Source organism: Metopolophium dirhodum, chromosome 3 (genome assembly GCF_019925205.1).
Source record: "Metopolophium dirhodum isolate CAU chromosome 3, ASM1992520v1, whole genome shotgun sequence".
Lineage (NCBI taxonomy): Eukaryota > Metazoa > Arthropoda > Insecta > Hemiptera > Aphididae > Metopolophium > Metopolophium dirhodum.
In genome coordinates, this window is record NC_083562.1 from 36721363 (window position 1) to 36737640 (window position 16278).

The following is a 16278-nucleotide window of genomic DNA, read 5'->3' on the forward strand; positions in this document are numbered from 1 at the left end:
GTTTTAATAGTTGTTAATAATATACAACGTATCATGATAAACATCAAAACATCACATTTTGAATTTAAGCATACGTGTTTCGTAATAAACAAAAATATGTCTTGCCTTGATATATAAACATTTAGTTTCACAGTAACTACACTAAACGTGGTTTTTTATTTACCGTATTTTAGTTTTTTTTTTAATAAACTTATTCTAAACTCGTGTGTCAAAATGATTTTCGTACACCACCTTGTAAACTAAAATATTATTATATCTGCAATCTATGACATAAATTCTACGAAGGTAGTTATATTTATGTGCTGCGACATTTGAAAGTGCACGCTTTAATCCTGATGTACCTACTTATCATGTATATACAATATTATAGTCAATAAACGTAATTTTTTTCAAAATGTTCGGTTGGTACTTGGTGTTCTATATGGTTATTATGTACAATATACTAAACAATAATTTTACCAACTTTTGTGGGTATATCGTATGTACAACACAATAATAGTATAATTTATAAGGCATGTGGACTACCTATGTACCCATACCGACATTTGCCTCGGAGGCTCAATAGTGAGTGCGGTCTCGGGTCTATAGAACATCGAAGAAGATATAGGTTAGGCTAAAAAAAATACAATTATTATTTAATATTTATATCGTGATCTGTCTAAATTACATTAATGATTATTATATACTATATAGGTACATACAGCTGCACTTTTGTACGGCCAGTAATTTAGCTTCAAGGCGTATGTATTTACCTATACAACGAGTTGACATAAAAAAAAATCCCTTTTGTTTTATTTCACCGCATTCATCCATCCATCAATTTCCCTGCTGCCATACAGCTGTCTGATTTCCATTATCGTTTTACATAAATTAAAAATTAAAAAACTATATACCTTCCTCGATATAGAATCATGCAGCGGAGATTCATACAATATTTAACATTCAATTTTAAAAATGTATAGGTATGTTAGGTATATTCAGGAAGGTTCTACCTACTTGTTGCGTTTATGATGTTCTATATAACGTAGGCACATTGTTATATTTTTTTAAAGCATTTATATATATGATTAAGCGTTACATTAAAAAAATGACCAGAATTTCATCAGTAACATTTTATCAATTATTATTTTTTGTTGTGCACTTAGAACTGGTATTTTTATCAAACGCGCAAGCGGCTACGTGCATGCAAACGATTTGGAATATTATGTATAGTCGTGTAAGTCATTAGTATAATAATTATTGTTTTAAAATTTGTTGTTTGTCGATATGCAATTGGAACCGCTTTCTACTAACTGCGTGCAGTGTTTATCTCAAGTGTAATGTAATTGCTTTAATTTTTGGATTCGTAATAACTTTGTGTGTACTACGATGCACGTCTGTTCCGACTGTTCCGAGTGGTTCGGTCCCGAGTTATACAAATTGCACGTGTTGGTTTTGTTTTCTCCTGTGTATAACTATTAATATGACGTATTTTGTTAAAAAAATTACCACCACATCTGGTAAATAATATGATATTATACTCACTGCGCGACATATTTATATTATTATTATAACGAGATTTGTTTTCGAATTGTATTATTATTATTATTATTGTCACTCGGTAATCAGTATATATTATATTTGCATATTTCTTACTCTTGGCCCTTGTAGTGTTCATGAATTGTTTTTATTAAATAAGTTGTATACATACAAATGGGGCAATGTAGTGAGTTATTAGTGATTATTCGATATTATATACGTCGTGATATTATATTTCTTTTTATAATTTATTATTATTTAAAATGTTTTCCGATGTTGTGATTGCTACGACGATATTATATTCGTAGAAGACCTTTCTGTAAGGTTAACTTAGGTTAGATGTAATGAGAAATATTGTTTCCCACGTGTCTTGGACGGTATATTCACACAAATACTATACTCTAAAACTATACGTATATCTTTGTTGTTTACATCGTATATTTGTATGCCTATTGGTTATCTTTGAATTGATAAATCGTTTGTCTTTTTTACAATATTATTACTGACCGTTTCTTCCGATTGATATTCAGAGAACATAAATTATGATTGGTTTCGTACACGTGATAAGCCAGATTATTTTCAAATTCATTTTCTTCAAAAAATATTAATCGAATGTAATACACAATGCGCTGTAGGTGTACGATTTTTCGTCGAATACTCTCATATTGAACTGGTTTTGAGCGAATAGGTGTTCTTTAAAAAAATATATGAGTTTAGTTGGAAGGTATTATAATTATAATATTATTACATATTTGAAGTATATTATTATTATTATATTATAGTCTTAAATTATTTATGAAATAATAATTAACTTTGTTTAAAAAATATTTGTAAGTAACATAGGTTATTAGATTATAGGTATGATGTGAGTGGACCTGCATAGATTTATTCGTTACAAAATATTAAAATAATATTATATTATATAGGTACTATCCACTAGTACCTCTGTACCTATACATATATTATCTATTGCATGGATATAATATTTATAATAAGAAAATGCCTGTATAAGATTAGTTATTTGTACGTTTTTAACGAGTAATACATTCATGACTACCGGAGACTACACAAATTCACAAGGCTATTTTATCTAGGTACTTGACATTGCGAAATTGCAAAATTTGTTGATGATTATTATCCAACGAGTGAAGTCACTGGAACGTTTTCAATTTAACCGCGTTCTACATAATATGCGTTTCACGGAGCAAAGATCATAATATCGTAAACCTAACCTAACCTAACCCATTCCGTGTTTCACATATTATATTTTACGTCATAACAATATTATATTCACCTATGCTGTTGTTAAACTACCGATTCACTTGGTGTGAAGTCAATGTATATATGTATATGTAGATATGTACCTATATAAATATGGTAACTAAAGTTATTCAAATTTTTCCTGTCTTTCATACATGTATTATGTGGCCGCCATATTATGTACCTTATGCATTCTTTCGTGGTGTTATTAATAGTCATGGATTCCATTTCGTGTAACAAATGAATTGTAAATCCGACAATAATATAGAAGGATTAAAGAAATGATGCATCGGGGGGGTCGTTTATCGGGCATGCTTTTGAACGTCCATTGTTATGATGAGTTGTTATTAACATAATATAGAGGCAAATAAAGTATAATCAAATATATAAATAAATATATAGGTATATAATATATAAAGGTAGACATGTATGATGTAATATCGATCATCCGCATGTCATCCATTATACCGAGTAAAAATTCTACAATTAGTTTGATATATATATTTTTGTTATAATAATATGTTCATATTAAACATTTTATATTTATATTTGTTTGTGTTTTTTTCCCATCAGAAAACCCTTTTTAAAATTGTCTTAACGTTTTAACCGTTAGTGTGCAGGTCAATATCATAATGGGATTATAAATTTAGCATAATATTCCTAATATATTATAATTGTTTGCTTCAAATGTCACTTTTTTGGTAAAACGATGTAATTTATGACACCTGTTGCGAGCAACCGAAAAGCTTGGAAAAATAGATAATCGGAACATGATAAAGTTATTTGTATATGGGCTGGACCCTGGATCTATTCTTTTACATGCTTCCTTATTATGATAATATGATTATATTGTAATAAATAATAATAGAAATAGTGTAGGTACAACACTACAACTGTGATTTAAGGTATTAAAATCGCGTGTAAACTGTACAAGTAAGAAACATGATGTAGATACAATTGTAAATCCACTAACCATATTATTATATTTATTTAATATATTTCTATATTCGAATTTAGAGTTCGAAATGTTAACCTAAATTTTTGTCAGCAAATTATTGACATGGAAAAATAATTCAGGGTCTTACTTGGACGTTTAAATTAAAATCATTAACGTTCCATAAAACAACTACAATTTGATTATTAATTAATATATTTTATTATATTTTATAAACAATTATAAATGTGCCCATATCTTTAATAAGTACAGTAAAATAATTTTGAGTTTGGGGGGAGGGGGGGGGTGAATAGTTTTATATTTGGTTAGACTTGGCCCCCCTTCCTTTCTATGCCCCGACCACCGTCGATACGTATCATACCTACTAACATATATATATTAAATAGACGTCAAGCCAGAGTTATGAATAATATTCATTGAAGTATTGAACAAGTATTTTCATAAATATTATTCAGAGACAAATAACGTAATCGAAATCCGAGAACAACTATATCCATGTCGCGTTTCAAAATTGATGCGCACTTGAGATGCCAAGTCCTTGAACTTCGCCCGTTTCTTACAAAAATATTGTAATATTTAGGTACTGGTTTTCGTAAAATTTGGTTGTCTGTTTGAATAAACACGGGGATCGTGTAATGCATTGTACCATTTGTACCTGCAGCGTGTGGATCGCCTCGGGCCGTGGCAGCGGATAGACGAAAAATATTTTGGGTCAACCGCGCGCCGCTTCCACTGTTGCTGTAGTGTTGCACTACCGACGTATAGCCCATATTATGTATAATTACCCTTGTAAACACGTAATGGAATAATTATTACCGTCGGCTGGAAACATGCATTCATCCCATGTGAAGACACACATACTTTTATGGCTATATATATTATAGATATACACCTACGTAGTCCGTCGAGGGTTTATTTTTTTTGGTTTCAAACGCCTCTCGACGTCATGATGACCGAGAGTGAGTGCGCGCGCGCATTAAAAGAAATTAAATCATCTCGTCAGATTTGGAGTAGAAATCGGTTTTAAACTCTATACTTAAATTATTATCGCTTGACGCGTTGTCAGTTTGTTATTATTATTATTAATATTATACAAAACACATAATTGTTATCATTACGTTTTAACCAATATTATTGTAATATAATTAAATACTTAATCGTCGGTACTGGTACTCATATGCATGTTTATATTATGTATACATTTGAATAATGAAATAAAATCTGTTAGTCTTTAAACCATTTTTGTTATAATAGATAGGTACTGCCGGTACTGCGGGTACTGGTGACAGACTGGAGATAAATAGAGAGGCGTATTCCGATATAACCATTTCTATCACATTTCTGTCCGCTCGATTTCTTTTTTTTTTTTTTGCCAGTTCCGGTATAGAAGCTGGACATTTTTCTAAATTTAGCAACAATGAGTATTGTATATGAGATCGGCAAAAATAAATTCTACAAGATCTCTATTTACCTTGTAAAAACTATGACGTATTAAACAATAACTTAATAAGAAATATTTTTTTTCTGGCAATATGTATATATTAAAGCCATTTATTATAATGAATTGATGAACCTATATAATATTTGTGTTCAGGATGGATATTTTTGCACTAGTATTTTTTACTGTATAATATTATAACTGTTGCATGTAATACCGTTTTGTCTACTTAACCTAACACTTCAACCCAAAAATAGACAACAGTTATCATAAAATCATCGCCTTTGAAATGGTACACCTTATAGTTGTATACAAAATCATTAAAGCGCACACTGTTAAATCTAAACATAATATTATAATTGCCAGTAATAAAATATGTAATAGGTACCTAGAACTATAGTAATTAAAAATATATTTAATACCTACGTAATATTTCTACAAATTTGGCCAATTTTGATTATCATTTTGAATATTTAAATAATAGTTGCGGTATCATAGATGATAGATATAGTAAGTAGAATGAACAGCGAAGAAAATTGTTTCTCTATTGTATGATTTTCGTTAATATTATTGTATATAGCGGCACTGCGGCACTGCATAGGTACGTCGTTTTATTATTCAATTTATCTGGTTCTCATGAATCCGGTTAATGTATGCCGGTAATTCGACAACCGAATAAACGGACGACAATGAAAAGTATTTCCGCGCCTTGCAGAGCGAAGATTTATCCACGGGGCATTCGGAACAAAAAAAAATTAATGTTTTTCTCTTGTCTTCATTGTAATGTAAATAATAATAATAATAATAAAGAAAAAACGGTTTCATATTTTTTCTATCATATTTTTCGGCAGCGTTCAAATCTCATAATATTATCTAGACAATACTATAAGGATGAAAAATAACAGTTTAATTATACATTGAAAGAGCCGTCCTGAACGCGTGCGTCTATTATTGTAACCTTCTGCTAGAACACCTGGCTAAGGATTACAATATATGGGAACCGGGAGTAAAAAAAAACGGTGTTTCGTTTTCACGCGTTTTTATAAACGCTATATGAATTGGAATATTGTCAAGCCATTAATATTATGTAACATGTAAGCATGTAAAACACCAGCATTTTATACATATGAAGTCGAAATAATAACGTAAAAATATCGTTTTTAATGACATTTTAAAAGAAATAATATGTACCTAGACATTTTTTCCGTTATGTGGACGTACGATTAGATATTGACGTATATTGAGTCATTGACGTCTAAGCTCGATGAAGTTCAACACTATTATAAAATGTCACCTATATATTGTATATGTGCTCTGGCCTCTGGCTGTATTATATTATGATTCCATTGAAAGTATTGTTTTAGATAATTGGATTTATAAGCATAATAAGCAGTTTTTTTAACATATCAATTGGTTTTTTTTTAATTTTAAATCATTTTATGTAAATTTCATATTTTACTGAATTTTATATTATTTATATTCAATTAACGAAGTATATTAATTGTTTTGTTATTGTTGTGCATTTCATATTATCTTCATTTTTTTCATCATGGGCATTATATAATATGTACCTACAGTATTGAAACGAATATAAAAAACAGTTAGGTATTTCTGCTTATTCCACTCGTCGAGTACAGTCATATACACATTTCAAATTTGCATAGAGATATATAATAAATAATATGCATAAATATTGGCGTGTCGTGTTTTGAATACCAATTGTTTGTTAAGATTTCCACAGAGTTAAAATTGTTAGCATATTTTTAGTCTAACGCGTCTTATGAAATATATCCTTGTTTTAATATAGATTAAAGTTGGGTTAGTCTTTATAAGAAAAGTGCAGTCTTAAAACATAAAAAAAAATTAACTTCGTCATAATCATATCTATAATTTCCTATCCGCAATATTATGATGAATATAAAATATCACTCATATTATAAAACGTTCTTAGACATTTATAACTTTATGTCTTTATAAGCATAGAAGTTAGATCTTAATAAATTGTTATAAACTGCTTTAATGTTTCTAATTATTTTCTTCTTTTTTTATGTTTATCTACCATTTTTTTATCTTTTATCTTTTATGTATTGGGTGGTTCTAAACTAAACCCTCATAATAATTATAAAACCAAGTACCTATATTAAAATAAATTATATTTATACCATTTTTATAGTTACAATTTTTAATTTTCATTCCTTTCAATGACAGAATACATATTATGTTTTAATTTCATATTCTAAAATAGAATATTTTCCTGAGAATTTACTTCTAAGATTTTACCTACAAATCGAATTTCCAGCTAGTATTAATTAATTATCTAATTATCTACTCGTTAAACTATAAGTGTTTAAAGTTTAAATGAGATGAGTGGAGTGGAACAAAAGTAGGTAGGTGCCTCGCAAAATGTTAGCCTTCTAAACTCTGCCCGTCTAAACTTAAATACTTATAAGTTATAACTAATTAACTACTTGTTCAGAAATCGATTTTATACATCAAAGTTATGGGGGAAATATTCTGATGCTGTATAATTCGAAAGTAAAAATATCTCTGTCATTCAAAAAACTTTAAAATTATAACGATACAAATAATAGAAAACGAATTAATTGTATTTCAAAGATGTTTTTCTTAATGATTTAAAATTATGTAAAAAAAAATATTTTGAAAAACTTTCATAATTTTCAGTACAATGAATGTTTACTGCTTAAAGAATCACCCAAAATATATCTAGGTCTCCTAGGCTCTGGTTTCTATAGAACATATATGATAAAATATTGAAGTAGGTACCTAGAAAACGAACACTTGTGAATTTTAAGAAGAGATATAAAATTTACTTTCCTTAAAAGTGAATTTGTTTTTGCTTTAATGCATACTCAGTTGTATACAAACAATTTAAAGATATAATACTCTATTGCGCTAATTAACAAATATTATGAGATGATGACTTTAGTTTCGAATTTTGCACGTAGGTACAATAATGAAGCCCCAATAAAGGTTCATAGTATAATATATAAACCCAATTATAAATTATCGACTCGATCGTCACGATTTTATATAATATGTTTGCGAAACATATTATTTATGATCAAAATACCTTTATGAAATATTTTGGCTTAATGACAATGCTTTGTTATTGCGTGCCATCAGAAAACATAGACATTATTAATATATCGTTTATTATTCATACGTCACGAGCTTGTAACAACTATAATAGCTGTAGTATACAATTACATTGTATAAGCATAAAAATACTATCTATGTCTAATATAATATCCATCCGTAACCCAAATAATTGCAAGGAGCTAAATAAAAACTATAACTACGTTTTGTACTTTTGTGATATTTATGAAATTGTTTGACGACAGCTGTTGTAAATTGTATTTATAATATACCATATTATGATATAGTTCCTATACGGCTTATTACGGCTATATAGGTAATACATGATACATCTATGCATAAATATGTGTCAGAACTCAGAATTATTTCCATTCTACAAGTATCACAAAAAACTGTTTTTAAAAAAACTTTATCATTGCGGTATTTTATAGTTTTTGCGGGTTTATCGATTTGACTCATATTATGTGACTAATTATTATTTATTCCACATAAACGTCAAATAATTAAATTAGAACGACGTCGTATACATCGAAACTAAATTCTTACCTCTATATTATATATTATGGTATATTTCTATGCATCACAATGCTTGTATTATTATAATACTCTATTCTATTGTAATACTTATACACTGCAGTAGACAGTTCTAATGTTTTTTTAGGCTTACGTCATTATATTAATTATTCATAGGATACAACTAAAAAACCACTATTATTATAATTATTTAGTTGTAAAAGAGTTATTATTCATACCATTTTTGATGTTAATATTTTCTCATTAAACAATTTTAAAAAAACCTAAGGACGATACCAGCATACAGATTTACTGTCAAGTATCCATTTGTTTGAAACAGTTGACATGTATTATAACCGTATTTGTAGATGACGAGTATTAAATGTTATGTTGAAAATTAATTGTTTTTTGGATTTCATTTCTACAATTTTAGGAAAAATTGAAAAGACAAGAATACGATTAAATCGGAGTGAATTCATAATAATATCTACGATGTAGTAATTCAACTAACTTAATTTAATAACCTATAAGATAACTTATAAGATAATAAAAAATATTATAGCTTATAAATTAATTTTGATTTATTTTTAAATTAATTAATGTAATATAATACATTAATACTTTATAAAAAGAGTCATTTACCAAACATTGGCTAAAATAATTACCTTCCTATAATTATACACTCATATGAAAAATGTTCCTTTGGCTGTTTAGTTTTTATTAAATTTCTCAATAAATGCTTACAGACGTCGTACAAGTATTTACCGAATATAAAATATAGAAAACTTTGACTTTTCCATCTTGAAATGGGTTTTAAATTATAATTTTTTTTTTTTTTAAGTGTTGAAGAATCATTATTAATTTTTTTCTGATTGTATTGCATGTATTATTACAGGACGGCAGATTTTGTTTCGATGGCTTCCGACGAGTTAACCACACGATTTGATCCGTACCAGGAGATGGAGAACTATTTAGAAAAAGTTGCTGTAAGTTTGATTTAATGAAACATTTTTATTTTGCCCCATTTGTTTTTCTTTAAATTTTAGTACATTTTTACATTAATTAATTTATTTTATTAAGTTTAAAACATTTATAATTTATGACATGTACCATGTGCAGATTACCTACTTATAGAATAATAAGTTACAAATATTAATATTTGTTGAATTTGAAAATAATTGTTCCACGTGTTACATAAGTCATTCCTATACCACTAAATGCTAATGTCACATATTATACCATGTGCTTCCCGATGTTTGTATTGTTTTTTTTTATGTACTAAAGTGATGGGACTTCCACTGCAGTTCCCACTACGGTATACGACCAAAACTACAAATGTAGTACGGGGACACATATCGTATATTATATGTGCGACGTGCGTGTTACTCGTTAGTACTTTTTTTCACAACCAACACAAGAATAAAAAATTATTATATTGTAATCATAATTTTATATTTCATTATATTCAGACTAACAATTTTGTTTTTCCGCATTGAAGTTAAACGTTAGCTCTTTTAAACATACCTAATAACAATAATATGGTGTGTGGTTTTTCGGGATACCTACACCTTTCCTTTTTAAAAATAACCTTGAAATACATACATATTATTTAATATCACGTGTTATATGTGTAATGAGTAGTGACACATAAGATATAGACAATTCGAATAATCGTGAATATGTAAAAATGGTAATTATATTTAAATTACATATAGCTAGGTACATTTTATAAATATAGGTGTTAAAATATATTTATAGTTGTGACTAACGTATAATAATGTAGAATTTAATGCATTTTATATAATATATGTAAGTGGTTGCCAGTTGATGATATTAAATCTTTTAAAAACTGTATTTTAGATAAAGCAGCGATAGAAAGAGGAATTTCGTATTGGTTTTACAAATTAAAGATATGCGATTATTTACATATTGGTTTTTTTTTCACTTTACAAAACTCAAATAAAAAGTGTCACGTAGAACGTCTATGTATTACACGCAGATTGTACTTTAAATTAACATTTCATAATTAATAGTTTTAGAGAAAATAGAGAAAAATATGTCTCTTAAAAGTTAAAAATGTACCTAAGCAAATATTTCTTTAAAAATAATATTGACAAGTTTTAACGGTTTAGTTGGTCCATGATCAATTTCTGGTTAGATTGTTTATTTATTTTGAATATAATAATTATTTATTATTTCATTCAATAATAACCGTTTTTGCGTCGAGTCGCTTGTAAATTTATCTAAATTTTTAAAATTAATATTTCTGTTAAAGTTTATCTGAATAATATACTTTTAAACCTATAAGCCTAATGGAGCCTAATAAGCCCCATTTAAATGGAAAAATGTAACAATAATTGGTCAAGAATAAAATAAAATAAGAAATTTATCTTTTAACAATGTGAAACAATACATTTCCCAATATTTATTATTATTTAACTTGAATCTCCTTGTAATAATAAAAAAAAAAATATTGCAATTAAATATAATCGCATGTCAATGTGGTGGCCAACTGTGTATACACAAGGCGTAGCATATAAATGGTATTGTTTATAAAAGTAGTGTGGTATTATTACAATTAATATATTAATTAATTTCAGAATAATTAAACATCAACGACTTTATGTTTAAAACGCAAAAACTTTTTATCATTGAATCATAATATTATATAAGTGAATTTATATAGTGTCATTATAAATAATAAATTACTGTAAAATAGCAAAATATTTATAAAACTTTTTTTGACCAGTAACACAATACTACGGCCGTGAATACTTTATTGTACCTAATGAATAATTTAAATATGTTGCTCATCGAAAAATGGTCTATGTTGGTATGTTTTATTAGTGTGTTTATTATTTTTTTCATACAAGCGATGTTATAATATTAATAATAAATAAAACGTGTAAAATGTGTAAAACCATCGTCGTGTGTCGATGAAAACCGTTATAAAATAATAAAATAATGTATTCCCAACTAAAACAATGTATTCGTGAGATATCTTGTTTATACAAATTCCGACTACAACTTTTTTTCGTTATTTACTCGGGCATATTTTATTAAAATCGTCTCGTGAAAAATATACAGGTATATAAGAAAATATATATACCGATCTGTCTCGAGCAGATTAATGTTATTACTTAATATATGCTGTAAAAAAAAACATCCAATCCCATTAGCCATTAGTTTAAACATATTGACATGTGGTTTAGCTGCATGAAATTGGTGAGAATCGTTTTATAAACCATCTTTAAAAATTATTTGTTAATAATATATTATTATGTTATTATTAGTACTCTAAACATGATCGAATGCACCACGAAATACGTATTGACGTATTGTTCTATTTTAAATATGAATAATTGTATAGTTAAGCCGTCACGTCGTTAAGTATAGATAATTTAAATGTATTTTCTTTGCACTGATGAATTTCAGCTTGTGCATAGAATTGTTGTTATTTCATTTGCTTAGTGAAAATATGAAAATATTTATTTTGGAATAACAATTTGTCGGAGGTTTTAAATCGTTTAATGCGTTTTGATTTTGGACTAAAGATGTTGTTGGGAAAAAACGTAATGTGTATAAAGTTAGGTAAATTGTAAGACAAATAAATACCTATATTTATACCTAAATTCGTGATCAAATTCTTTGTACTTATTTATTATTCACTAACCGGATTTAGTATAAAAACAATTGAGATCGCGAGATTTTCGGTTCGCAGCGGCACTTCATTGCCGATTTTTAAATGTTACAGTCTCAAAACCAAATAAGTTTTCAAATTTTTTTCCATGAATATTTAATAAAAATATCACATTTCAGTTTCAATTACTGCAGATAGCAATAAGATCGAAAAAATGAATTTGCTTATTTTAAACTATATAATATGTAGCATAATAATATATTATTACATGATATTTACAAATTTTTGGGCGTGCGATAAATGTTTAATTGTTTATTTTGTATGTATTTTTAACTATTTTTAATATTCCGGTCATTGCGGGGCTTAAATATAAACCTATCTACTTATGGAGAAGATCGGTTGGTCAGAAAGTTAAAATTTTGATCATCATCGGTAAAACTTCTAAAAATTTTACAAAGATTTATTCGGCATATGACTTTGTTTCTGAATTTTAGATTAATTCATAATTAATTTAATTATAATATATGTTGGGATTCAATACTGACTATTTTTCTCGAAAACATGTCTATATTTTATCCACTAGAAATTGTTGATAAGATGTCTGAAAACATATTTTAATTTGTAATGAAGTTTATTTGAGGTCGATCTTGAGATCTTGGTTTTTAATGTTTACTCTAATCTTCAAATTAATTTTATTTTTTAAATTAAATAATCAATACATATTTTATGTTAAAATAGCTTAAGTGATAATGAAAGGCGAAGGTTAGGTTAGGTTAGAAATTCTTGATATGAGAAGCCGCCCACTGACGACACTCCTGGATTGAGGTTATAGGGTTAAGATGTTATAGAAGAGAAGGTCACGACACGATTTTCTTTTTCATCTTTTGGGTGGGTTAATAGGTACATCTTAAATTTGATTTTAAAATTAATCCAGAATCGAGAAAAAAATATAAAATTAATGGGATGACTCATTAAAATTTTGAAGTTAACTAAATAGGTAACAAATTGGAGTAATATATTTTCAGATTTCTTATTACATATTAGTATACTACCATCTATGTCGGTACGTATTTGACAAAAATATATGCTATTAGTGAAAATATTACTCGTCGACTACATATTTTTGACTTGTGCGTGTGTGCGAGCAGGAGTTAAGGTAATCTCTTTTGCACTACATTTCACAAAAACTAATGATCACACATTCCGAAATGCACGAAATGCACGCAAGCACTTAGACAATTGTCAATATTTAACTCCTTAAAACAGTCGGTAGGACGGTAGCAAATCACCTTTATGTTTTTCGGAAAATAAATTTTAATATTATTACCTACGAACCAAGGTGTAGATTTCGCTGTATGATAAGAAAAATAATATCTACTTCTGCTCAATCGATTTTCATTTAAAAATTAGAATTACAAACACAAATACCACCTAAATCCACCCTTGTCAGTTGCCACATACATACTGACTCCATATGGCATGTTATAATATCACACGTATCCAACACAATAATATAATCATAAAATCGATCAAATAATGCATCCATTGAATATTGTTCGATTGATATGATTGATTTAAGTACGTTATTAGATGGTAATAAATTATGCATGCACTCGAAGTCCTTGAAAATACATTGTAATACTTAAGTATTTTAATGGTATAATTGAACAAATAGTTAAGAAACACATAATAAAACGAAATAATAAAAATAAATATATTATCAGATCTTCATTCAATAGATTATAGTTATACTTTGAATCATAATAGGTATGTATGGCTATAATAATAACACGTAGATTCATCATCCCGCGTTGACTGTTAGTTATAATTTATTTCGATTTCCCTAAGTTTCCTTTGATATGACTATCGATTAATGTACATTTTTTATCGCAATACAATAACAATTTTGTAATCTGTCATGCAGTATAAGTACATTATATGCTATCAATTTCCAAATTATTGATACATCGAATTAAATTAGGTACTTAAAAGGGATTCTTTAAATTCCAAATTTCACAATGTTAGGTTTTGCGATAGTTTAAACGTTTTTACAATTTTCCTGAAAATTGTTGGTAGACATAGACAAATAATAGTTAATACCAACATAAGTTTTGATGGTACATGATATTTTTATTATATTTGATGAAAAATGTTATTTTGTAATACTTCTCTGTATACTTTATATGTTATTTCTTTGTAGTTTGTACTCATAATATTTGTAATTTACTCAAAACGATACTCTATATAAAAACTCCATATTCGTTGAATGGAAATTTGTAATTATGGATTATTAATATTCCAAGATTTAAATTGAAAACAGATGGTTTCACAATTTAAAACAAATTAAATGAAACTCGTTTCGCAATTAATTTTAATAGAAAATGAAAACATGTAGGTATTTAATAGAGTGATGTTGTTGCTAATTACATACAGCAATAATACGTGTATCTATATAATAGAATAGTTACACATAGTAGGTTATTAAAAACAATATATTTTTATTTTATAAACTTAATATTTAAACTTAAATCGGCTAAATCTAAATTTGTAATTTAATTTTACGGCATATTATGTTTTGGTTGGGCGTGCCTGCGTATTGTATAGAATTTATAAACGTAATAAATATATTTTTTTTGCATCTATATTGATTTGAACAAAAAGCGATGTATCGAAAGCTAAATATTTTTGAACACATAATAGTCGTAATTCATAATATTATCTTCAATTGTTGTACCGCAATGTTTCATTGTATTTATATTATTTAAAAATTTTACATTTTAATGGAAATAATAAAAATAAAATAATTCATAGTAGGCATAGGTAACTATAATATTATACCTACTCATTCTTATATGATTTTAAAATTGTACAATTTGCAAAACTGATAGGTATTTCATGTCCAAAAAGAAGGTTTAAAATTGATTTCCGTTAAAGGATTATTTTACTGCGTGAATCGGGATTATATTTTCCAAGCAAACTAATTTTTCGACACCATCAGTGCGATTGTCGGTATTAATTATTATTAGTGTATTTTATATACATTAATCGCGCGTATTTTATATAGATCTTAACTACTATTTCGTATTGACACCCCACCCCCGAAATTCATATTCCATATTCACATGTCATATACCAAAGATGACGGCATATTATTATTATTATTGTGGTGCGGGTAGGATAAAATGTTCTCTAGTGTCCGAGTACATAATTTTGGCGCGGTGGCAGCCGGACTGTGGTAGCCGAAATCTGGCGCTCGTGGGCACGCCGTGGCGACGGGTAAATTAAAAAATATAAAAAGAACAAACAACCGGTAAATATGTCAATCGCGCGAACGCCGCCGTATGACGTTCGGCACAGACAAGGCCGGACTTATGCCCACTATGCGCGTATATATGTTGCTGGTACCTACCTCTACGCTGGACGCACGTAGGCCTCGCCGTGTAGCCGGCATGTATATATACGCACGCCAACTCTTACCGATATGGTCATACGACTTCCCACTGCGAAACGATAATAATATAATATATAGGACCGTTGCAGTAGTTACCAAACGAGCACGACAATCGTATCACAGTATACTATAGGTACCTAACCTAACCAATATAGGTATGTACCTATGTTTATTATTGTTTTTAAACATTTGACGTTTATTAGAAGGTGCCTCCCTATATATGTGCACCTATTCTTACGAATTTCCTCGACCGTCCAACTGCAACCGCAGTAGTCGGCGCTCGTTTCGGTTTGCGAACGAGCCCGGTGAACTTAAGCAGACCGGGCGTGACTGGTTTTGAGAACTCCTGAACGCGTTGCGTCTGATTAGAATAATAATAATAATAT

At 28.3% G+C, this 16278-nt stretch overlaps 1 protein-coding gene across 1 annotated transcript in view; it reads left to right on the forward strand.

The window, feature by feature from the left end:
* Positions 1 to 16278, forward strand: part of LOC132940885 (rho GTPase-activating protein 7) — a 111162-nt gene that overhangs the window by 20216 nt on the left and 74668 nt on the right. The window contains exon 3 of the mRNA XM_061008685.1: positions 9697 to 9787. Within this exon, the coding sequence (XP_060864668.1) occupies positions 9716 to 9787 (72 nt within the window). The 5' untranslated portion in view covers positions 9697 to 9715. The remainder of the gene's footprint in view (positions 1 to 9696; positions 9788 to 16278) is intronic.